Genomic DNA, 24,995 nt, shown 5'->3' with positions numbered 1-24,995 from the left:
TATACCACATCGCTCATACACTATACCACATTCACTTTTGTAGAACCTTTCTCAGGGCCAGGATCCAAACCCAAATCATGATGATGAGAGCACTGAACATTGATCCCTAGACCATCAGGATGAACTATGGATCTCCTCCTCATCTTCAGCACATCCACAGAAGGATGGGCTTTGTAGAAATTAAGCAGCATGCATTCTGCGTTGCAAATTAAGCTAAATTACCATTGTTTTAGCTAGCACGTCTTGTAGGCCCTTCCCTCCTTTCTGTCCCATCAGATTAGAATGGATTAGGTGGCCCCTTCCTTTTTCCTTTCTGTACCTCCTAGAGAAAAGATGAAAGTTGCTGTTTTTATTTATGATTTTTAAAAGTTATTACATATTTTTATTCTGCCAGGGAGCTGAGGATGGCATTCATGGTTCTTCCCCTGCCCATTTTATCTGCACAAAAGTCCTGTTAGGTTCATTAAGCTGAGACATAATCACTGGTCCAAGGTCACCCAGTGGGGATTTGGAACCAGGTCTCCCTGGTCTATCCATTCTAGTTCTTTTTTATGCTTAGTATTTAGAGAATGCTCTCATGAAGTGCTCACATATTTTATTTTGATAAATGTTAGAACAATCCTGTAAGCTGGAGTGACTCTTTTGTCTCACACTGGCTCTGCTACATGCAGGAGTGTCCTGAAGGTTGCTCTTTCTGTCTACAATTATTGCTAGAATCTCTTGTTACTTAATACTTACGTATACTTTTAAATAACCGTTTTGGAAAATAGAAACAGAACAACAAAAGAAGGTTGCTCTTTCCCTGCCAAAAGTGAAGGGTAACCCCTGGAGTCTAATTCAGGATTGACACACACACAGACACACCTCCCCAACATTTCCCTAACTTTCATGTTGTGCCAGGGTACCAGGGATATAGTACCAGGAATGTCAAGGAATGTTCACTTTACCAAGCTTTTTGTCCCTTCTAGATGTCTTGTGACCTCTCCTCAAGGAGGATGTGTGGGTGATGATGATGATGATGATGATTGATTAATAAAATATTTATACCCCATCCCTCCAGTGCACTACTGCTCACAGCATTAATAAAATAGATGGTTAACACACTTTGTGAAACAGTTTGTTATTGCTTCCCTGATAAGTCCTCAAGAGAAGATCATGGTTGCTCACTACATAGTTTTGTAAAATGATAATGGGTGGGGTCTTCAACATTTAGTACCAATGTTGGCATTTCTGCCTCAGACAGACAGGATGGAATTTGACTATGATGAAAACTGGCAGATGGCCTGCCCTTGTATACCTCCTATTGTAGAAATCAGAACCTGAAGGCCCCTTGGTCAGATCTGACCCACTATGGGGTACTGCCTATCTTGCATTTGCCAACTGAGATGCAAAAAGACGAACATAGAGGGAATGGTGCCTGTGGGAACAGGATTTGCCAGCTGCTACTTTGGGGTATCTTGACCCTTGTCTATTTTCAGAGTGGCTTTCTGGAGAAGCGAATTGCTAACCATGGTCTATTAATAGCTGGATTTGTTCTAGCAAAGGAAGCAGAACATGCCTTGCAGGGAACTGAATAGTATATCACATAAAAAGCCACCCAGAACAAAACTATGTGCTGCATAAATTACTTACCTTCTCCTAACTTAAACGTTTATATTTTCAATTGAAATGAGTAGAGTTAACATTGACTTAGAATGAAATTGAAATGCAGCCCATCCTTTTGTGAGCTTTAGGGATGAAATTTTTAACCAATTTTGTGTCTTCTCCATTTGAATCTGCTGAAGTGGATTTTTTCTCTCCTATGGTTTCAGATTTCAAGGTGTATTTGGCTGTTTCTGCTGGGAATCTGATTATCCCCACCATCCCCAAAGATCAGCATGACAAAAATATTCAACCCTTTTCATTGTTTTAGGCTTTTACTGTGAATGTTCTTCTGCTGATCAATATCAATATACATTGTCAGTACTTATTTATTAATTATTTTATTTATTTTACATATTTTTATACCGCCCAAACCTTACGTCTCTGGGCGGTTTACAACAAGATAAAAACAACATTAAAACATTAGTTAAAAACAAAGACAAGAAGTTTAAAACACAACCATTTAGAAATTTTAAAACAATATTCCAAAACAACATTAAAAACAATCAAAACGGTATCAGTTAAAATTCTGGGTTTGCTTCTACCTTATGCAAGGTCAGCATCTGGTGCCATCTCTCCCCCGCCCCCCAACTCCCCCACCCCAACAGCAGAGCAGGAATTAAAGCAGCAGATTGTGGTTGATATTCTCACTGATTTACAGTATTAACTAGACAGTGTAATTTTACCGAAGAAATAAACAGGCCCACGGGGACTAAACTGATTGCCTGGTTTTTCTGTTCTATAACCCCCATATGTGAACCCTCTTGCCCTACAATCACACTGCAGTTGAATCATGGCAGTAAATCACATTTGGTGAGTAGCTTGTCTGGAATGAGATCATCTGCAACATAAAAATTGAAATGAAAAAGCAACTTTAAAAAGACCATTCTTTTTAGCTGAATATTCATGGCTTATTTTGAACCAGGGCTCACTCCCAGAGCTTGTCTGCTCAGCAAAGTTAAACCAGATCTTTTGAGCTTTCCCCCCACAAGTTACCTTTTAACCATCAAAGAATATATAGGAACCATTATTGAAGGCTTGTGATTAGAGAAATGCCTATAGGGAGTGGAAACAAGTAATTCCTGACATTCAGGCATCCCTTTCTTCTTTTTTCTCTTCTGTTCCAATCTCTTGAATATTTTTTAGGACCTTCTTTTGGTTCATTTATTATTTGCCTTGCCACTCGATGAAGTTGTCCTGCATGTTTAAAAAAGAGAAGTGCAAATGCATACCAAGTATAAGTTCGATTCATGGGTAAAAAATTTTTTGAATGAGCATTGTAATGGTGCCAGGAGAACCTAAAAAATCTGTATTTGTAAGCCAGGAGGACCTAAAAAATCTAAATCACTCATTCACTTCAAAAAAAGAGTGTTTAACTGCCATGGTTCCCAGCAAAACTACCATATACTGTACTGTAGTTTTATGACAGAGCTAGGGATCTCTAACAAAAACTGCAATTCGCAGAATCCTTTGGGGATGACACAATGATAAAAACAGTACTAAAATTACAGGAAGGCCTGTAATTTCGTGGTCCCTTTACCTGCTGTTTTTAGAAGGCTATGGGGAGAAATGTGACTAAAATTTTATTTATTTATTTATTTATTTATTTATTTATTACAACATTTTTATACCGCCCAAAACTTACGTCTCTGGGTGGTTTACAACAGAATAAAAACAAACTAAAACATTCATTAAGACAGAAATGGGGCGGGGGGGGACACACATTACAACAATTTTAAAAATTTCAAAACAATACTTTAAAACAGCATTAAAACAGCATTAAAACCATTAATTAAAAGCCTGGGTGAAGAAATGTGTTTTTAAAGACTTTTTAAAAGCTGTCAGAGATGGGGAGGCTCTTATTTCACTAGGGAGTGCATTCCAAAGCCTCGGGGCAGCAGCGGAGAAGGCCCGTCCCTGGTGGCCACCAGACGAGCTGGTGGCAGCTGCAGACGGACCTCTCCAGCAGATCTCAGTGGGTGATGGGGTTCATGCAGAAGAAGGCGTTCCCTTAAAATTGGAAAGAAGCAAGGGGTGGGGCTTGTAAATTTCATTAAGGACTCTCCTATCTTTCCAAACGGTGGCCCGTAGTGTTCTTTCTAACAGGGATTCCCAGATGTTGACTACAACTCCCATAATCATCAGCCTAAGGCCTTTGCAACTAGGGATGCTGGGAGTTGTAGTGAACAACATCTGGGAATCCCTGTTAGAGGGAACAGTGGTGGCCAGTGAGGGCGGCACAGGGGAGGCTGCAAGAGGTACTTTTAAAATTCCTTACCAGCCATACTGGTGGCACCTGCAAGCCATCGGGAGCAGCTGCACACCACCCAGCATCCCAAACGGCGGCTGCCCCACCTATGGCACTCATCTGGCCTCTGCGCATGCATGGCAGCCATTTGCATAGTCAGCAACACCATGCTGACCACGCAAACGGCCAGTGCGCATGTGCCAAGTCAGTGGCCTCACAGGCCGCTGTTGTCTCCAGTCTTCGAGCATTGGAATAAAATTAGTTCCAGATGGATTACAAAGCTGTCTAAATTTGTCATGTAGAACATTTGGATTATGCTACTAGTTCATTTATGCATACAGGAGAACCCAGTTATCCACGGACCCGACATCCGCAGTTTTGCGTATCTGCAGTCAGGTAATTGGCACCCCACCTTGGTATATGCAGAAAACACACACCCAAAAAAGGGTTGCATATCTGTGGGTCGGGGTGGGTAGAAATGACTTCTGAGGTAATTTCCACCCACCATTTTGTGTAAGGGAGCTATTTTCTGGCTCATTTTGTTAAGATAAGGAAAAGGGGGGGAATGCTATTTGTTTGTGGGGGGTAGATGAAAATTGCAATATTGGGGGGCATTGCTGGACAGCTGGGGACAGACTGCGCATAGTAGGACCACCCCCACTTTCCCCCACTTTCAGTCCTTTTTTCGTCTCTTTTCCACCAGCCCTTCTGCGCTGTTTGCACCAGCACCTTCGCGCCATTTTTGCCCTTTTGCCCCGCTGCCTCAGGAATCTAACCCCTCCATTCCCATTGCCCTAATGCCCCGTTATCCACAGTTTCAGTATTAACTGCCCCAATGGAACGGAACCCCCACAGATAATGGGGTTCTCCTTTACTTTTTGCTAAAGAAGGACGATATCTCAGCTCTCAACTTCACTTTTCCCAGATACAGCATGGCCTCACCAATAGAGCATAACATAGCTGCCAGCTGCTAAGATCTAGGCCATTTCACACCTAGGAAAAACATTGGTTTCAGTGTTGAATTTAAGTCCATGTGAATTAGATCAGCCCTTGGACACTGTTTCAGATAAAGACAGTTTTGTGCCCTAGGATCTCCATCGTACATGTCATGCATTAGCTAAGAGGGGCTTTTGCTTTCTTTTATATGCAGGCTAGTTGGAGTAAATAATGGCTGACATCCAGAGCAGTCTTCCAGCAGCACAAAAGGAAGGTGTGTTGGTACAAGGGAGAGCTTCCCCACTGTCACTTTGGCTGTGCATTCTTGGGCATGCCACAAGTCGGGAATGAATGTTGATTATTTGCTCTGGCTGTAGGAGTGCCTTGTGTCTTCTCAAAATGTGTCCCTGGGGGCTGCGTGATCCTCAGGGATACATTTTCAGGTGACACTAGGGATGTGCGTTTTGATTCGGCTACAAAACATTTTGTGTCCAAAAATGGCACTTTTGGACATTTTGTACACCTACAGGAGTTTTGCAATCGCTAGCAGTTTCTCAAGAGTCTCCCTTTAGTTCTACTTCTGATGTCAGTTTGAATTTCCCGCCCTTCAGACCTACAGATTGGCAGGCGAAAGCAGGGCCAGATGCGGCAGGGAGTTTCCTGAGCGGCAGGGACAGGGAGCTTGGCTTGCCAGCCCGAGAGCTCCTTAGTGCGGGCGGTGGCAGGCACAATTGTCCCAAGGGTGACACACAGCCATCATGGGTGTTCGGTGGACAGTGGGGTGGGGAGGCGATATCTCAGCTCTGGTGGGCCCTGGCAGAGGAGGCGGGCGGGCAAATATGACGAGGAGGGAAGGAGGGAGTCTGGTGCCGGGAAGAGAATCTGGTGCCGGGAAGAGAAAACAGAAGGCAGGGAACAAACTGGGGAAGGAGAACAGAACAAGGAGAACAGAACAATGGGGAATGGAGAACAGACTGGGGCGGAAGGGAGGGGGGGAAGTGGTGGGGAGATTAGCAGCCTGTTATTCGGCTTCAGTTTCGGAGCAAGTCGGCTCTGAAACCGAAAATTTGGGGTTTTGGGGGGGCTTCATTTCAGTCTCTGTCTGAATTGGGGGGGCTTTGGATTCAGCTCAAAACAAAACAAATCCAAAATGTACACCCCTGGGTGACACAGGGCACTACTGAAGCCAGAGTGAAAAGTTTTTGCTCCCCCTTGCTGTGCGACCAAGGCTGCACAGCTGAAGCCCAGCTAGGAAAGCGCTCCACCACACCTGTATGATGTTTCTTTTGTGTTACTGGAAGGCTCCTTTGAATGCCAGCCAAAGTCTTTGCACATATACACAGTATGCTTTCCTCACCAGTGATACATCATGGGACACCGGGGGCTGGGTTCCAACAGTCTCTAGCTCCAGTATCTCCCTTTTCTGTTCAAAATGCTGGCCTTAGTCTGACAAAAGTAAAGCATTTCTAAGACTCATTGATTTCAATGGAAAAATTAAGCATATGTTTAAATCTCTCCCATTGAAATGAATGGAACCTAAATGGTTGGTTGCATTGTACTCTTAGACCACAATTCAGAACTCTACAAGATCTGAGCATGTGCAGTGATTCAAACATTGGCAGAAGGATTTGGGTTTTGTTGATGTTGGTTTAGTTACCGTATTCACCCAAATAGAAGATGACTCTGGATTTAAGTCAACTCCCTTTAAAACACAGTTTAAATACAGGTTGTACTGTATTTACCTAAAAGGAAAAGGACTCTGAATTTAATTCAACCCCCTGATTTCTAACTTTGAGGAATTTGGCCTTTTGGCTAAGATCAAGTGTAGAATTTGGTGGGGGGGAAACTAGTCTTGGATTCAGGTAAATACAGTATTTGGGCTCTGTAGCTGCTCCTGAGCTCTGGAATGTGCTCCCTAAGGACATTAGAGGCTTAAGAGTTTTAGCAGCCTTTAAAAGAGCCCTAAAAACATATCTATTTAGCTTGGCCTTTAGTGAATACTGAAATGATTTTAAATTGGTTTTAGTTTTGTTTTAATGAGTTATTTTAATTTGTTTTTATATTTGTGAACTGCCTAGAGCCATTTGGGTGAGGCAGTATAAAAATATTGTTTATTATCTCTATATATAATTCTCTAAGACGTGCTCATGGTTAATCCCATGTGTGGCAGCTCCTGTGAGAGTTTGCGAGTGAGGGGAGAGGGGGAGGAAAGCGACGGCAGCAGGGAACATAAGGCCAATGGATAGGCCAGCAAATGGCAGGAGGGTGGGCGGGGAGAGAATGTGGTGGCGGCGACAGGAGAGGAGAAAAAGTGGCAACGGCGGTGGGGGAGGAGAGAGAAAGTGGCTAGGAGTGGGGAGAGAAAGCAGCAGCAGAATGAGGAAGAACTAGAACCACAAATGCTCTGCGCCCAAGCCAGCTAGTTATTGTTATTGATATTGATATATACATGCATGGTGTCAGAGGCTATAGCTCATTGGTAAAGCACATATTTTGCATGCAGTAGATTCCAGGTTCAGTTGCTGGCATTTTCAGTTAAAGGAAATCAAAAGAGCCAAGCTGGGAAAGACTTGTGCCTGAAACTTTGGAGGGCTACTTCCATTTGAGTAGAGAATGATTTGATTCAAAATGATGTAACTTCATTTGCTCATCTGTACACACATAATTCTTTGACTCCTAGGACAGAACAAGGCAGCCATAGCACATAGAGAACACTCGGTGCCAATCAGAGGCCCTCCCATGTGCCCCTTATCACAATGAACAAACATTTATTCCTCTGGTTCCCTCCACCCACTTTTGGTGCTTGGAGTGCACCTGGGATGACTCATCTGATGGTAATTTTGTTTCCTAATAAACATTAGCATTAAATGATAATTAGAAAGCGATTCATTAAGGTGTTTTTTTCTTTCTCCATTGTGACAGAATGCAAAGTCTGGCGAAATCCACTAAATCTATTTAGAGGAGCCGAATATAACCGGTAAGTGCTCTGAAGAATTATTACTAAAACACAGTGGCTCATTTAGAAAGTACTTTCTAGCACTCTTACATTGCTGCTGTTGATCTCAAGCACTTACAATCTTATATAAGCAATGTTTCATTTAATATATAAATTCCATATAGTAACTTCCTCACTCTGGATCAAGTATTCAAGTAACCACAGGAAGATATTTACATGGAGCTCTCAGCAGTGATTGGGGCTTCCTTTCCCAAACCAAAACGAGTTTCTGCTGAAAATGGTAGAGTTGTATTCAGGAGCTTATTGAGAATGGGTGCACCAGAAACATGGACCAAGATAAGGGCTGAGGTGTGGTGCAACCAGGAAATGCTCAAGATCCCTTTAAAACCACCTTTCCTTTTAAAGTTTTTCTTGTTCTTAATTTATAGAATTGTTTCCAAAATGCATCGGCCAAACCTAATAACCCGGCACCTCCCCCATTCCAGCCTAGCACAACTAAAAGCCGTTCTGAAAGATCCCATTTTTAGTACAATAAATGTGCAGTGGTGCCTAACTGGTGAAGTTTGATCTATCAGATGGAAAGAAGGGGGTAAATGTAGACCTCGGAGAACTTTGAGAGAAGCCTGGAGAGAATTTATAGATATCCCATTATGTCTTCTCTCCTGTACTGTATTTATCTAACCAAACTGTCTATCTTTGGTGCCTCTGCAGGTATACATGGGTGACAGGAAGAGAACCTTTGACATACTATGATATGAATCTCTCAGCACAGGATCATCAAACATTCTTTACATGTGATACAGACCATTTAAGGCCTGCAGATGCAAGTAAGATTCCTGCTTAGTGTGCTTGGAAACCTGAATTGGAGGTAGGGCTGGTCTCAGGAATTAGCATGGTTGGGCAGCTGCAGAGGACCAAGAGCCCTCAGAAGAGCCCACCACTGATCTCTGAAACTGTGCCCATAGTCTTTGAGTGGTGGTGATGATGGAATGACTCTTGAGACCTGCCCCCAATAGGAGAGAGTCCATGGAGGACAGTTTCGTGTTCCGCACGGGACAAGGATCTTTGGTCTGAGGAATCACTTGGGAGGAGACGTCAGGCATTGTCAACAGAGCAGGAGGTCGAAGGCTGGGAGTCAATACAGATCAGTTCCCAGAAGCGAGTGAAGAGCGTAATCAGGGGAAGACAAAAATCAGGAACCAGAAATCAAGAGAAGCTACAACAGACAGGGAGCCTTTGCAACAATGTTGCTTCAGCAACTGCTTACTGCAGCAGACTGAGCTCATAGGAACCTAGGAAGCTGCCATATACTGAGTCGGACCATTGGTCCATCTTGCTCAGTATTGTGTACCCAGACTGGCACTAGCTTCTCCAAGGTTGCAGGCAGGAATCTCTCTCAGCCCTATCTTGGAGATGCCAGGGAAAGAACTTGGAACCTTCTGCTCTTCCCAGAGAGGCTCCATCCCCTAAGGGGAATATCTTACAGTACTCACATGTAGTCTCCCATTCAAATGTAACCAGGGTGGACCCAGCTTAGCTAAGGGGACAAGTCATGTACTCCAAGAGACAATGGCTGGTGAAAGGGCTGAGCCCTGTTTCTTAGTCACAGATTCCTATGGAGTTTGGGCGATTCTTCAGTCTCTGGAGGAGGGTCAAAGTCCTCTTCCAAATCAGAGGATGGTGGCAAGGGTGTGTCCTCAGGGCGAGGGGCGAGTGGTGGCTCTTTTGGATCCAGTGCCTCTTTGTTTCCCTCATCCTCAGTGCTTTCACCACTACGTCCAGATACAGTCTAGGTCCAGATACCAGAAGGTGCCTAGAAGGCCAGGTTGTGCAGTATCTCCTGGAGACCAGGAGCCTCATCCTCAGAGCTCTCACAGTCTGACCCCACCTGGTATGATGATAGGTCCTGGTTCATGACAGACAGTTTGCTGAGGGTCTCCTGAAACTTTGAGCCAACTCTGATTAGCAGAAATAACCAAAACTATATTAAGAAATTAGGGGGAAAGTGTTTCAGATTACCCAGCTCTTGCCTTTGCTCGTGTCTCAACTCTTTGCTTGCAGCAATTGTCTAAACTGCAGCTTCTTGCAATTTGTAGTGTTGGTAGCAGCGTTCCCTGTAATCGAGATTCCCAGATACTGTTGACTACAACTATACCCATCATCTCTAGCCAAAGTCCATTGCAGCTGGGGATGCTGGAAATTGTAGTCAACAACATCTGGGGATCCCTATTAAAGGGAACATTGGTTGGTGGCATTCATCACTTTCATATGCTCTTATAATTGCTGATAAATGCAGCGTGTCTCCAGTCCCTTCTGTCCAGTTATTGCCATCTCCTTATAACTCTTTTTCGGGTTGCACTCTTTGAAGCTGTTTATGTAGGTTTTTCATGGCTGTGTGCTGGAGGGCTTTCTCAGGTGTTTCTTTCCTGGCAGTAAGTGATGGATTCAGATAGAGATCACACTGGCAACAGCCTTAGCGCAGCCTCTGTGCTTCCACAATCTGAGAAACACAGTGGCGCGCTAAGGCTGCCCTCAGTCTTGGCACGAGCTCTTTCTACCCCTTTGCCAGGAGAGAAAGAGGCTGCAGAGGCAGCTGCCAGGAAAAGCAGCTCTGAAACAAAGAGGAACAAAGGTTCCCTTCACACACTGCCATCCAGTGAAGTAGATTAGGCTGGGAGAGAATTATTTGATCAGGGATTTGGATCTGGGTTTCCCACAGCCAAGTCCAATATCCTCTAACCACTGCACCATGTTGGCTATTGTATTCAGCCCCCTTCACACACACAGTCACAGCAGGATGAGAGCTGCTTTTTTGCATGGTGCAGTCCTGTACAGCTGTATGTTGTGTGTGGATGATGCAGTCACATGAATCCTTCCCACCTGATTGGCACTGCCCCTCTTGTCCAGGTGCCAACTGCATTGGAAAGACCATGTGATCAGTCCCATCCATCTAGTTACATCATTCATGTGCAGAAGCACCTCCCATGATCCTGAGGCTGTGAGTGAAGGGGCCCAGGGGAGCCAAATGCTAGAGCCAATGTGATGCAGTGGTTAGAGCGTTGTGTCTGAATGTGGAAAAACCAGGTTCAAGGCAAATAATTATCTCCCAGCGCAACCTACTTCACTGGATGGCTGTGAAGCGAAAATGCCAGTCTGAGCTAGTTGGAGCTTTTATCTCTTTCCTTTTCTTCTTTTTTGATTGGATGGAAAACTCAAAACTGGATATTCAATAAATCCACAGAGGTCCAAGACAATGCCAATAGGGACGTGATTTAATTATTAGAAGCCTCTTTTCTTCTATATCTGTTTTTCAAAACTTTATGATTTTTTTTTTTATAATTCTTCATTTCTATTATTTTTTGTTATAAATCTTAATAAATTACAGATAACTTTTAAAAAAGGTGGTATGTGTATACACACTCCATCTAAAATATTGTATGCTGGTTGACATAGTACTCAGTGTTTTGTGCATGTTGCAACATAAGTTTCACACAGATGCACGTGAGCACTGCTGAGCTAAATGCAAGAGTTGTGCAATTGAAACTGTGCAACTGATGGCCATTATTTCCAATGGCTGTTAGATGTGCAACTGCATTTGTGCAATTCTTGCATTTAGTGCAACAGAAGTCTTGTGGAATTGCACAAACATTACATTGCGATGCGCTCATAACGGTGTGCAATGTGTCCGCTTCTGTTTTTCTTCAAAACTATTCCGTTTTGTCACATAAAATATATGAATAAAATTGATTGATTAATCTTTTAAAACTCATTTGATTGAAAACAAATAAGAAAAGAACAGGGACATCCCAAAATGACAGGAAAAGGTATTGCTATAGACATACTCTAAGAGGGTTAAAGCACCAGCATTTTATCTTGTGTTTCGAAGTTGCTCTTGGAGTGGACAATGTTGAGTGCATTCTACTCTCGTTTCTTCTAACAACCACTGTCAGCATTGACCTGGATAGCTGTTTGCACATCCTTCTCTGAACACAATAAGGCTGCAATCTGTGCCCCCTTATCGGAGTGAGTTCAAGGTAACTGAACAGAACTTACTTCTGAGTAAACATGTTTAGGATTCTACTATAAAAAGAGGAAATCTGAGAACTGGAGACAAGGAGTTGGATTCTATTATATATGGAAGTTCCCAAAAGGGAACTTCCCTGCCTCTCCTCCCTGCAGGAGTCTCCTGTACCCTCAAAAGGCCTCTCCTGAGATTTGAGGGACCTATGGGAATGCCATGGTATGAGAGAGGAGGAGCTGCAGGGGAAGGGGAGTCACTTTCCATGAGTGGGGGAATCCAATGCAAAGCACACTGACCTTGACCTTGAGCCTGAATATCTTTTTGGACTGAAGGAGCCAAATGATTGCAAAATGCCTCATCATCGTCTAGGCTAGACTGCAATGATGTCATGTCAAAGCACACCTCTAATTCTAAAATATTTTGTCCAACAGTAATGCAGAAAGCGTGGAGAGAGAGAAACCCCCAGGCCAGAATTTCTGCAGCCCATGAAGCTTTAGAGTTAAATGAGTAAGTGTACTTACAGGTCCTTGAAAATATACGAATCCTTATCAGGGGAGAGCCAGGTACAGAGTGAAAGAGCTGATATTGACCTAGTATGCCTACAGCGTGGCTTACTGCATCTTTTATGTTTAATCGTTCTGTCCCAAGGGGCTCACCATCTCAGAGGGAAGGGGCCAGATGGCAGTATTATTTGTGGCACAAGGACTTTGGAACCCACCCACACTGACATGCCCTCCCTCCTGCACTCTGTTTCTGGACAGTGGCTCCCAGATTGCTTACTGGGGTCTGGCATTCCAGCCACACTGCAGGGCCTGCCAGTGTTGTGTGCTCAGTCATTGAATGAAGAGGGCACCAAAGACATATAGATTCTGGCCAGGAGCTACTGCAAGTAACCTGATCACTCACAGCAACTGCAGCCGATACCACATGGTTGCTGGGATATACCATATCCTGAGTCCTAATTATGCTTGGCATTTCTGTGCTGGACTAGTTGCAGTGGTGTCAGGAGACAGCAGGCTGTGTGGACCACGCCCTTCTTTATTACAGGTTTAGCTCACCTTTCTGCACAGGAGCCCACAATAAGATCTGTCCATGGGGACATAATGAACAGATCTAGATCCTTGTTCAGACTGAAACAGTGCATGCTTCAAGGCCCATGTTTATACAGAGTTCTTGACTGCTGCCTGTTGCCCTGATCTGTAGCCTAAGCTACACTCCTTTGGGGTTGTTGTTTTTTTTAAACTCCTACTGTATGTCTGCAAACTGTTTCATTTGCTTCAGTGATTAGGCAGCTGCACACATGCACTGCTTTGCAAGTGCAGAACTGTTCTCCTTCATGTAAGTAAACAGGTTAGGTTTAGTATGTTTGAGAGTTCATCTTATACTTTGGAGAGCCTCCATGCACACAGCTGGTTGCTGGATCAGGGCATGCACATTTCATATTCCAATAAGGCAGGCAAAACTCACATGTTCATCTGTTATATCTTAGCAAATGCCTTTCCCTTTTCTAGTTCCTTTATTGATTATTGCTTTTGTTGTTTATCTCACTGATAGGTGTGCCACTGCTTATATTCTCTTGGCAGAAGAGGAAGCAACAACTATTGTGGAAGCAGAAAAACTGTTTAAACAGGCTCTGAAGGCTGGCGAAGGCTGTTACAGACGTAGCCAACAGCTGCAGCATCATGGCTCCCAGTATGAAGCCCAACACAGTAAGTCTTTCTGTGTGTGACTAATAGCTCTCAGATTTGTGAAGTTTGCTAGTAAAAGTTGTGCCCAGGAAAATCTTGAGCATTTCATTCTGTGTAACTGTTTATATCCAGAGTATGTGCTGCGATCATACTATGCTGAGAGCACAGAAACAACACAGAATGTGGAACGGGGGTACAGAATTATGTTTCTTGTGTATCTCAGAACTGTTTTCCCTAAAAAAGCAAGTTTCTGACCCTTAACATTGGGAAGATATGGTTGAAAGTGTATGGGAGATGCCTGCATAGCTCTTTGTTTTCTCCCATGAGCAGCATATTATGCAGAACATAAATTTTGCAGAACAGTACTGCAGAATAAATTATGCAAAACAAGCAACTTTGTGTAATTTTAATCAGCTTTTTAAACAGCTTTTAATCCGCTTCGGCTGATACATCAGCTATGCCCATGTCTGGAGGTAAATGACCTTAAAATGGTAGTCCATATGCTGGTGATCTACAGTAGTTTGACTACTGTAATGCACTCTATGTGGGGCTGCCTTTGTACATAGTTTGGAAACTACAACTGGTACAGAATGCGGCAGCCAGGTTAGTCTCTGGTACAACCCGAAGGGTCCATATAACACAGATTCTGAAAGAATTGCATTGGCTGCCGATATGTTTCCAAGTGAAATACAAAGTGCTGGTCATTACTGATAAAGCCCTGAAAGGCTTAGGTCCAGGGTATTTCAGAAACCGCCTTCTTTGTCATGAACCCTGCCGCCTATTAAGATCATCTGGATAGGTCTGGTTATAGTTGCCGTGGGCTCGTTTGATGGTGACTCAGGACCAGGCCTTCTCTGTTGCTGCCCCAGATCTTTTGAATGCACTCGCTATCAAAACTAGAGCTTCTCCATCTCTGATTTCTTTTAAAAAGCCCCCTAAGACACACTTGTTTTCTCAGGCTTTTCATTAAAATTAGTTTTAAACTGTTTAATTGTTTTAATCCTGTGAAATTATTTTAACTAGCTGAACCCGCACAGAGCATCTGTGCGGTAGTTTACTTCCTTTTTGGGGATAGTTGGGAGAATTTGTTTGGCTGGTCCTCCCACAGCTCTCTTGCTCGCGCTGTTGTTCCCCCCGCGCGCCTCTCTCGCTCTCTCTGTCTCCCCCCCACGCGCCTCTCTCGCTCGCTCTGTCTCCCTCCCCCGCACACCTCTCTCACTCGCTCTGTCTCCCCCGCCACCTGCCTCTCTCAGTCGCTAGAGTCTGCGGCCACCACCGGTCGCCAGGCTAGGCCCACCAGCGTGGGCCGGCCAATTCTCCTACTCCCCTCCCCCCAAGCCTTCTGCCTCAGTCCCCTCCCCTGCAATCCTTCTGCCCCAGCTTGCTCCCTCCTCTGTTTCCAGCTCTTTCTCTCTCTTTTCCTCTCCCTCTCATTCGTGCTCCCCCCCCCCCCGCCTCCGCTTTTTAGCCTGCTTGTGTTTTCCCTGCTGGCCGTTGCCGCATCCTCCTTCCTCCAGTCCCTGGTGTCGGGCCGCCAAGCGTTCAGCCAGCTCCTTCCTGCAGCCCTCCCTCTAGAGAGCATCTTCCGAAGCGGCCAACTGTTTGTCTCTGCCCAGCCAGGCTCCCCCGCTTTCTCTCCCCTCCCTTCTTCCCCAGTCCGTTCAGTTCTCCTCTCCATTTGCCGCTTTCCTTCCTTCCTTTTCCTCCCCAAACGGCCACTTCCCTACGCGGCCAACCAGCCAATCCGGCGCCTCCACCGCCCAGCCAATCCGCTGGGTTGCTGGGACACATCCCCACAGAGGCACGTCTAGGAGAATTAATATAATAGATTGTTTCACTCTGTGAATTGTTTTAAATTGTTTTTATTCTGTGATCGGGTTTTTTTTGTGTTTGTTTTTTATTGTAATTTGGATTGTGTACACCGCCTGGATGTACATACTGCTTAGATATCAGGTGGTATATAAATAAATAATTTACATGGGCTTCAGAATTCAGCTTTTATTGGTGCAGAATGTGGATACCCTGGCACAGAATTTTTCTTTTTCTTTTAGTGCAGACTCTGATTGAAATTCAGTTGTATAGAGAGTAATGTAAATGACTTGGAGGGAAATAGCCAGAAACAAATGAAGAAGAAAAATCATTCAAGTGTTGAGAATAACGATAAGGCAGCTGTTTCTGAGGAGAGTGCAATTATTGGGTGCATTTATTCTTGGGATTTCTAAGAAGAATTGGGAAGTATAAGTACAATTAAGGAATGGCGTCTGTGAGGTCTAATAGTGGCCACTTGTGTTCAAGAAGAATTCAAATCAGAATTCAGGTATAAAAAGTTAACTAGAATAATGGCATAATTAAGAACATAATTCATTAAAATAATTTGGCATATTTAACTTGCTAGATGGAAACTAGGGACCAATTTATGCAGCTATTTTTGGAATAGTTTTTCCACTCAATATTGTGGTTAAAAGGGTTTCGTGAACACACCCCAGCATAAGATATGATGTTGCTCCATGCCCAGAAATGGTTCTTTCCATAATGTGATTATTTGCACATCCCCATCCCTAAGCATTCCGGTAAGTGTTTCTAAGAATGCACATGTGCAGGTGAGCTAGGGGCAGAGCCCAAGAGTATGGGATAAATGCAAGCCATTAGCAATGTGTCTATACACAGGAGGTTCATGTTTCACAGAATATGGGTTGGAATCCCACTGGGATTGCTAACAAGTATGATCCTTTATCTCTGCAGATCCAGTTATCTCAGACAGAAAGTTTAATGGTGTGACAGAAGAGGGGGCATAAGAGTTGAGTGAGTTGGAAATCTGAGTACACCAGTTTTGGTTGGGAGTTGTCTGAGAGCCTCTTTACATGTCACAGATTTCCAATACAGAAGTGATTTCAGGCTAGGTGAGAGCTTGTTTATATCATTACAGCTTTCCAACAGTTTTGTATACACAGAGTAGACTGTAGAAGGGTATTACTGTCAGATATGACAGTCTTGTCACAGGTTGCCAAATTTACTGCAGCAGCTCTAAGCTGTCATAATTGAAGTTACTTGAATGGGACAAGAGCCTTGTTGCTTGTCTGCTTGCGATACTTTGAGATCTGGATTGTGTTGGTGTAACTGTAAAGGATGCAAAGGATAGTGATAGGTGGAGGAACTTGTCTAAGGAGAGCGGTCCAGACTTGATGGCCTTTGCCCTCCTTCCAGCCCTATGAGTCTGTCTATTCCCTCAAATGGTTTCCTGACCAAATAAAGAGGTGGGCCGGCAGCATGAGGACGGTGTGGGTGTGGAAGACAAGTATTAATACACTTGGATTTCTTCTATTTATGTAGGAAAAGAGAAAAAATTCAATGACTCAAGACCCAAATTTTATAAATGAGGGCCTTTTCGAATATGTTGGATTGTGAACTTAAAAGGCTTTCCTTTACTTCATGATGGATGACTATACTTGACCGTACTTTGAGTCACTGTTACTCTTAAAGAAACCTAGCCTAGAAGACAAACCCATTTAATTATATGGTATATAACAATGTTGAAAACAGATGTGGCTAATGAGTCCTTTATTAAATATGAAGGAATCAATCTAGAGATAAATGGTTACTTAGTCTTGAATGCAACTGAAGGAATTTCCTCTCCTGCCTTGTTTATTTTCTCTTCAAAAGTAAGACCTCTCAAACCGTTGCTTAATCTGTCTGAAAAGACTAATCACAGCTTTAGGATAATTTGTATGTACTCTGAATACTTTCAGCATACATCTTGTTCTTATTAGGAGGGACTTGAAAATGTGATGACTGTAGTCTGCAAATCTTTAATGGGTGTGTAGGATCCATGTAGTTAATGTGGAGCAGCTGTGTTGTCTTGATAGAGTGATTTTATAGATTATTAACCATGCACATTTCCTGTTAAGTCCAGGATTGTTTTAAAGAGGACATATAGCATTTTACAAAAGAATATGATGCCCAATTCTCAAAGACTGAAAGAAGTAAAACATTATTGATACATTCTTTAGTGAATAATGCTAGATGATGCTCCACCCTGTCATATGTGGAATTTGTTTCTATCTATCTGTGATTGAGGATAACTGTCACAAGCAGTTCGACAGTTATAATGTGAAAGAAAAGTGCAGTGTATATAACAATATGAAATTCTTGGTGATCAGGATTTCTGCTTCTATGGTCTGTGTAGTTTGCATCTTATAGTAGGTAAGTAAGAAAGGGACTTTCAAAAGGGACCCATCTTTTGGTACATTCCAGAGTGAGGCAACACTCAGTGCTCCAGGGTGCATCTGACACACACACACACACACACACACACACACACACACACACACCCCTGCCAACGTTTCCTAGCCCAACCCATGCACCAGCATTTTCATGGTTTCTCCACAGTTCCCCATGATCCCCAACTTCCAGGCTCTAGGCAGGCTAAAGACAAATAGCGAGGCTGGAAAGAGACGATACCTTGCAACCCCTGTGTGTTTCACTTATAAACTTTTTAAATAGGCTAGTGTATTATATGTTATCTCTGCCACTAAATATTTTATTTCATGTATCATTTCATTGATTGACTCCTCCCATTTGAACCTATTCATTTGTTGAATATTTTGTTGTTGTTTTTTAACATTTCCAGTGAGAGAGATCTCTTGATTTTTTGTGTGAAAACAAATTAGTGTGTGCTTCATTGTTAACACATCTGACCATTCAGTACAATTTACTCAGGACTGGAAATGTACCAGGATAGGAGAGTTTATTGAAGAGCCTTGAACCACCAGTTATAAACAGTTATAAACAAACATTTATACAGCCAACGGCATTTATTAACCATTTATAAACAAGAATTTATACAATGCTCGTGTTACGTAACTGTATCTACAGGACCTGATAAACAATAATGGCTGGCATCTTGACTTGACTAAGTTACTCAATAGAAAGTAAAGTTGTGCTGTTGAGTCAGTGTTGACTCCTGATGACCGCAGAGCCCTGTGGTTGTCTTTGGTAGAATATAGGAGGGGTTTACCATTGCCAGTATGAAATGATGCCTTTCAGCATCTTCCTATATCACTGCTGCCTGATATAGGTATTTCCCATAGTCTGGGAAACATACCAGCAGGGATTCGAACTGTCAGCCTCTGGCTTGCTAGTCAAGTCATTTCCCGCTGCGCCATTAGGTGGCTACTACTCAATAGAAGCCCCACTGAAAATAATAGAACTTAGCCATGACTAAATTGTCCTGTTAATTTCAATGGGACTTCTATTGAGTACTTTAGTCAGGATGTCAGCCAGTTTCTCTATTTATGGCTATAAGACCCACAATAAAAAGAAATACCACCAGTTCGCTCCAACTGCTTATAGTATAGTGCAAGCTGCTTACAATAAGTTGTTATTTAACTCTGTACAAGTTGTCCTTGTAACTTTGTATTGATTGATCTTGTCCATTAAAACCAAGGTGTTATTAACTGCCTTCTCATTTCACACTAAGTTCGTATTCCACATTTCATTCTTCACAAGGGCCAGTTCTCATTGCCTTCAGTGCCTGATAGCTGTAGGAAATCTGTTGTGCATGTTGGATCCCTGCCTATTGCAAGCCAGCCATATGTAGACACAAACATATACATAATCAGGCTTTTTACATGCCTCTGCAAACACTTTTAAATCCAAACTGTCAGTGGGGTGCAAAATGTGTCTTTTGGGTGTGATGATGCCTACAAGAAGCTACCATGCACTGCACAGTTTGCAAGTTCACACAGGAAATTCGTATGTTGTTCCCAAGCCTGCCGTGCAAGTTGCCTGTTTAAAGGTGTCAAGTGACTGTAAACAGGAGCATTCTGGAGGGATGATTGCCCTAACAATTTAACTAAATGCATCTCCAGCCTATGAGAAGCCAACTGCTTTTCAGAATCAAAATGTAAGCAAATTGCAGGAAATTGGCAATAACCAAATGTTACATAAACCACACAGAAAGACACAACAGCAGTATTCCATTTGTGCTGTTACTAAAATTCACAAAAGTGGGAAGGAGTGGGGCAGAATAAATGCCTGCTGAGATGAATACATGTGGCAGTTCACTGTATTTTAGCATGCATGCGGGTTCATAAGAATGAACTTATATCAGTGATTAGATTTATTGATAGTACTCTGTGTTGTAGACATGAAGCTAAAAAACCCTTAAATACACATATTGACTAAACAGAGACAGATGGGCTCCATCTCTAGATCTTTGTAACTAAAAGCAGAAGTCAGTCTCTTTTTTTATTATATTCTTCCCAGTGTCTGGTATTCAGCAGTAAGAGTTCTTTGAAAAGACTGTACATTACACCTTGGAGATGTTAAATGGACCTTTTGTTCTGTCTATTTCTGCAAACGCTCAACCTCTTAAAACCTTTTCCCCCTCCTCCTTTCTCTCTCTCTCCTTTTTCTTTCTCTCTTTCTCTCTCTCCCCAGGACGGGACACTAATGTATTAGTCTACATTAAAAGGAGGCTGGCTATGTGTGCAAGAAAGCTGGGGAGGACCAGGGAAGCTGTGAAAATGATGAGAGATGTGAGTTTGGATTTGTGTTAATATTTGTCTATTACCATGAAAAGTAGAAAGCATAGAAAGGATGCTCATTTTGCCTGCAGATTAAGCATCACACAGACAAGAATGATAGTCACTATAGTGCTTAATCTAGTTTCTTTTTGTGAGCCATTTTGGACATTACTTGTCACTATGCATGCTAGGTGGCATCCTTACGCACATGCTTTCTGTCCACTTATTCCCATTCCCTTGCTGCATGTTAGAAATAACATCTGAATTGGGAGATCCCACCATTATTTGAACATGGGATTTCACTTACCCTGGATATTGAACCTGCTTTCTTTAATGGGTTCAGTATCCAGAAGCAGGGAGACCTTGCATTCAAATAACTACCAGATCTCTTGGTTTGGCAGTTGCCTTTTATGTGCAGTGAGTGGAATAGGAAAGGATGAATGTGAATTCAAGGATCACTGCTGATCTCAATATATGTGACGTGAGGGAGGAAATACTATCTGAACAGGTGCTATCTTTATTTTAAAAGGAACATCAAAACTAATGCAATCTCTTTGATTGGGAAGGAGGTAGGCAAGATGGAGGATGCTACTTAATAATTGTATAATATTGTATAATGGCACACAGTAGACTTTAACTTGGGATCATAAGCAGAGTATTGTTCCTCAGCTAGAATGGAGGGGAGTTTCCATGGGCCATAACCAGCTTGCTAAGCCTCTCCAGCTGGCTGAGATATCAGCATCGCCTATGAGCTCATCCTCATTGCCTTAATACTATTCTCTGCTGCTCTTAGTTACATAGCAACATAGGAAGCTGCCATATACTGAGTCAGACCATCGGTCCATCTAGCTCAGTATTGTCTACTCAGACTGGCAGCAGCTTCTCCAAGGTTGCAGGCAGGAATCTCTCTCAGCCCTATCTTGGAGATGCCAGGGAGGGAACTTGAAACCTTCTGCTCTTCCTAGAGTGGCCCCATCCCCTGAGGGGAATATCTTACAGTGCTCACACTTCTAGTCTCCCATTCATATGCAGCCAGGGCAGATGCTGCTTAGCTAGGGGACAAGTCATGCTTGCTACCACAAGACCAGCTCTAATTCTTGCTGCCAGTGTGTTCTTATAACTATACAAGTGCAATTAGTGTACTTTTATGGGTACATGTGTGGTACCTACAGTGGCAGCTGGTGAAGTTTGAAGTTGGTAGAGCCAGTTTGGATTTGCCAATTGGTCTCTGTGTGCATGGTCCAGCCCTCACAGTAGAAAGCTGACCAATCAGTTGTATCTGAAGGGATATCCGAGGGGCCAGCCCTGCTCAAGTTCACTTTATGCCATTGTTATTTCAGCCAATCACATAGATTGGCTGAAATCTGCTGTTTGCTGAAAAATTCTATTGGCTGAACATTTGCACTCAGCAGTTTCTATGGGACTCTTCCTGTCTAGAGGGGCCCAAGACAAGATAAACCAGTTTGGCCCTCCCTGCACTGAGAAGACAGGAGCAAGGAAACCTTATCATGTGGTCTGTAATCTGCAGGTCCCTTACTTTGCTAGCAAAAGCCTAGACATACTTTACTGGGTCAGTAGGTCAACTCTAAGTTAGGGTTGGGTGGTAGGTAGCACCCATCATGCCCTACCTCCGAACCTGCTATGGTGTCCTTAGGCACTTCCCATGGGGAATAAATGGGGTGGTTTGATTCCCCATGGGTGAAACAGCACGCACTGCCACACAAGTGAAACATACATGTACCACAGTACAAAAAAGGCAACCTCACTCCCAACACAGTGCAAAACAGGGTCTAAAAAAGGATCCCTGACCCAGAATCTGCCAGTCACAGTGTCTGCACTGCATCATGCACAATGATGCCTGCACTGCATCATTGGCACAAGTTGCTCTGCCACACACACACTAGGGGTGTGTATGAATTAAAAAAAGTGGTTTGATTCGAATTTGAACCAATTCAAACTGAAACACGTTGCTCCGAACCAGTTCAGTCAAACCGACCAGCCAGTCCAATCTGTTAGTCCGATCCGAATGTTAGGTTTGGGTGGTTCATGCAGCTGATATACATGTAAAGAGGAATCCAGCTTATTACTTCTCTCACCACCCCCAACCAGCTGCCCCTTACCATGGTGAACCGATTCACCTGTACCAGGCCTGGTTTGGTTTGATCACGGACCGAACCACCCCTGGTTCGATCTGTGATCGAACCTTCAAACCAACCCTAGTTTGATGTGACATGAACCATTTAGCACGAACCATTTGTGCACGCCCCTAACTGACACACTCTATTGCAACAGCAGTAGCAGCACTCTTTGCAAGCATAGACATAAGCTGAGCACAACTAGAAGAAGAAGAATCTCTTCCACCACATTTTGACTGAGTGAGTATACCTTGCAGTGCAGAGTGCAGACAGAACAGACCAAGCTTGTGAGTGGATCACAAGTTAGTTAGAATCAAGGATAGACATGCAGCAGAAATCACAGCAATCACCAATAAAATATTACATACACTAGAGAGAGCTGGGCTCCACTGCTAATTTCTTGCCACAACCATCTCACAGAATAGCACACTTCAACAAGTTTTAAGAAAGGCAGGCAACCAAGTTCTACTGTTATCCATCTGAGATCCAGCAAAACCAGATAGTCATCAATCATAGCAGCAGCAATCATATTAAACAGTGATGAAAAAAAGAAAACCACATAGCTACTTGATAAGAAATCTTCTTCTCTTCATGTCTGGGAGGGATAAGTTGGCCTCAGAATTGGCTGGGCCCTGACTGTGCTGACAGCCTGCCTGGCTGACATGTCAGGGGCCAGGGCACCAGTCCACACTTATCATGGGCCACATGCATGCGTGTCTGCTTGGGGGAAAAGTTAACACTAAAACACAAAAATCAAACCCTCCCTGCTCCATCACTGCCATCATCTGGTGCTGCGCCTCAGGGCACCAGTCCATCGTCATCATGGGCCTGGATGTCTGTATGTGCATGTCTGTGTGTGTCAGCAGCACCAACGGGCAGACTGGGACACATCTGGTTTGGAGGTTGGCTAAGGTGGGGTAAGCTTACAGTGGTGTTGCAGTGAGTGTGAGTGACCATGAGTCACTCAGACTCCACATCAAGCTCAGGATAGCCCAGCAGGGAGAGGCTGGCCTTCAGAAAGACCAGCTGTTCCACCGACCCAGCATCCAAGTGGACATCCCTGGTCATGGAGCACGCTCTCGTGCTGGACATTGGTTGGCAGACAGGAGAGGAACCATCCGGCAACTGCCACCAAATGCAGCCAGACTTGGTGACACGTTGCCAAAAACTGGATCGGCTCCATCTCTGAGTTTGCCACCACCAGCTTCTGCAGATAATGCAGAACAGACTGCTCCATACTGCTGCAGGGCTCTGCCAGCTCTTCCCATACCCCATGGCAACCCTGTGTGAACCACTGGGTGGAACACCTGGGTGGAACTGCCGGTTGTGTTGGCTGGGGGTGGAGTGTACAGAAGTAGGTGCTCCAGCACCCCCTCTTGGTTGCGCCTCAGCCTTCTCTCCTCTGCCTAATCTCTGCAGCCAGAAGCACCTGGGCAGTTGGTCAGGGTGAACACTTTGCCCTTCATCCTTGGGTCACATAGGCAGGACAAAACATGCTCTGCCAATTGATCCAATGTGTTGCTGAGCTGCTCCACGACTCCAGTCGTCAGCTGACCTGATAGGGTGTATGCTTTCCCAGGAGTCAGTGAGGTCTGGAGCTCTTCTCCTCCAGGAGAAGAGTGGCAGGCAAAGCCTGGCTCAGCGTTGCTGTCTCAGCACACAAGTTGTTTGTGGCAACAGAGAATGTCTTAAGTGTCAAGACAACCTAGGAAATGAGCTTTCAGTCCGCATTGGACAGGTTGCACACTCCCCAGCCACACCTCCTTGCCAGGGAATGGATGACCGCCTCTTCCTCCTGCAAGCACTGGAGCAAGAGAAAGCTGAAGTTCCACCGGGTCAGAACATCCTGAGGGATCGGGTGTTCAGGTAGACAGAGCTCACGCTGCCTCTCCCAGAGCATCTGCCTCACCTTCTTGCGCCAGTGGACGTGGCCTGTTATCTTGCAGCACTTCTCCACAAGAGCATCCATGACAGCAGCAGGACCTTCAAGGGGGAAGCATCAACATTGTCTGTCCTCAACTTCCTTGTAGCCAAGCGCATCTGTCGTGGCTAGGTGCAGATTGTGTGCCATACGCCATATGGACACAAACTGCAGCTGATGGACCGCCCTCACCACATTGGCACCATTGTCGGTGACCAGGAACCCTTGGTGAAGGTTTGGCTACCCAGCCAACCATTCCTCCACTTGGCATCCAATGGCCTCCAACAGCTCATCTGCCATGCGGTCAGTGTCCAGCAGTTCCACATACAGCACAGCCAACCTAGGCTTTGCTGAATGGGAGAAGCTGGCCATGCCACCAGCAGCAGGTGTCTGCGCTCTCTCCTGCCCCCACCAGTGTGCCATAAGGGACAGGAAAGCAGCATGCATCCACTACACCTGGTCCACATATCTTTAGTGACGTACACACTGGGGTCAGACACTGCTGACTTCAGTAGCCCTGACACGACCTCCCTACACACCTGGTACAGGGAAGACACCACCTGCCTACTGAAGGTGGTGCATGAGCTGATCTGGTAGTCGGGGGCAAGCAGCCGGAGCAGCCAATGAAAGCATTCCACCCCACTGGAATGTCTAGTCATCCAGAGTCAACATGGATTGGGGAGGATGGAGAGAGGGATGGAGAGCTGGGCTATCAGTTGTTGACACCTCCTGCTCTGGTCCCACCAAAGGAAGAGCTTCTTCCCTGACCAGTTAGGATCCCCCCATCTTCTGTCTCAGCTGCCATAGGCAGCTGTGCTGCGGGAGCAGAAAGCACCAGATAGGTGAGCCTGTGTAATGACTTCTAGGGTGACAGAGGCAACTTGGGGAGTAGGCCCCTCTATCTACCCTCATTTCCAACCAGCAT

General features: G+C 44.3%; 1 protein-coding gene across 13 annotated transcripts in view; it reads left to right on the top strand.

Annotated features, from left to right (window-relative positions):
- ST7 (suppression of tumorigenicity 7) overlaps nucleotides 1–24,995 on the top strand; it is a 150,691-nt gene that overhangs the window by 90,770 nt on the left and 34,926 nt on the right. For all 13 annotated transcript variants that reach the window (XM_053254194.1, XM_053254190.1, XM_053254191.1 and 10 more), the window contains 5 exons: nucleotides 7,748–7,802; nucleotides 8,493–8,608; nucleotides 12,234–12,309; nucleotides 13,357–13,511; nucleotides 19,929–20,026. In XM_053254194.1, coding sequence (XP_053110169.1) covers nucleotides 7,748–7,802; nucleotides 8,493–8,608; nucleotides 12,234–12,309; nucleotides 13,357–13,511; nucleotides 19,929–20,026 — 500 coding nt within the window. The remainder of the gene's footprint in view (nucleotides 1–7,747; nucleotides 7,803–8,492; nucleotides 8,609–12,233; nucleotides 12,310–13,356; nucleotides 13,512–19,928; nucleotides 20,027–24,995) is intronic.

The sequence above is a fragment of the Hemicordylus capensis genome, chromosome 5, assembly GCF_027244095.1.
Source record: "Hemicordylus capensis ecotype Gifberg chromosome 5, rHemCap1.1.pri, whole genome shotgun sequence".
Lineage (NCBI taxonomy): Eukaryota > Metazoa > Chordata > Lepidosauria > Squamata > Cordylidae > Hemicordylus > Hemicordylus capensis.
The sequence above is the reverse complement of the archived record's forward strand: the minus strand, read 5'-3'. Positions and strand labels throughout refer to the sequence as shown.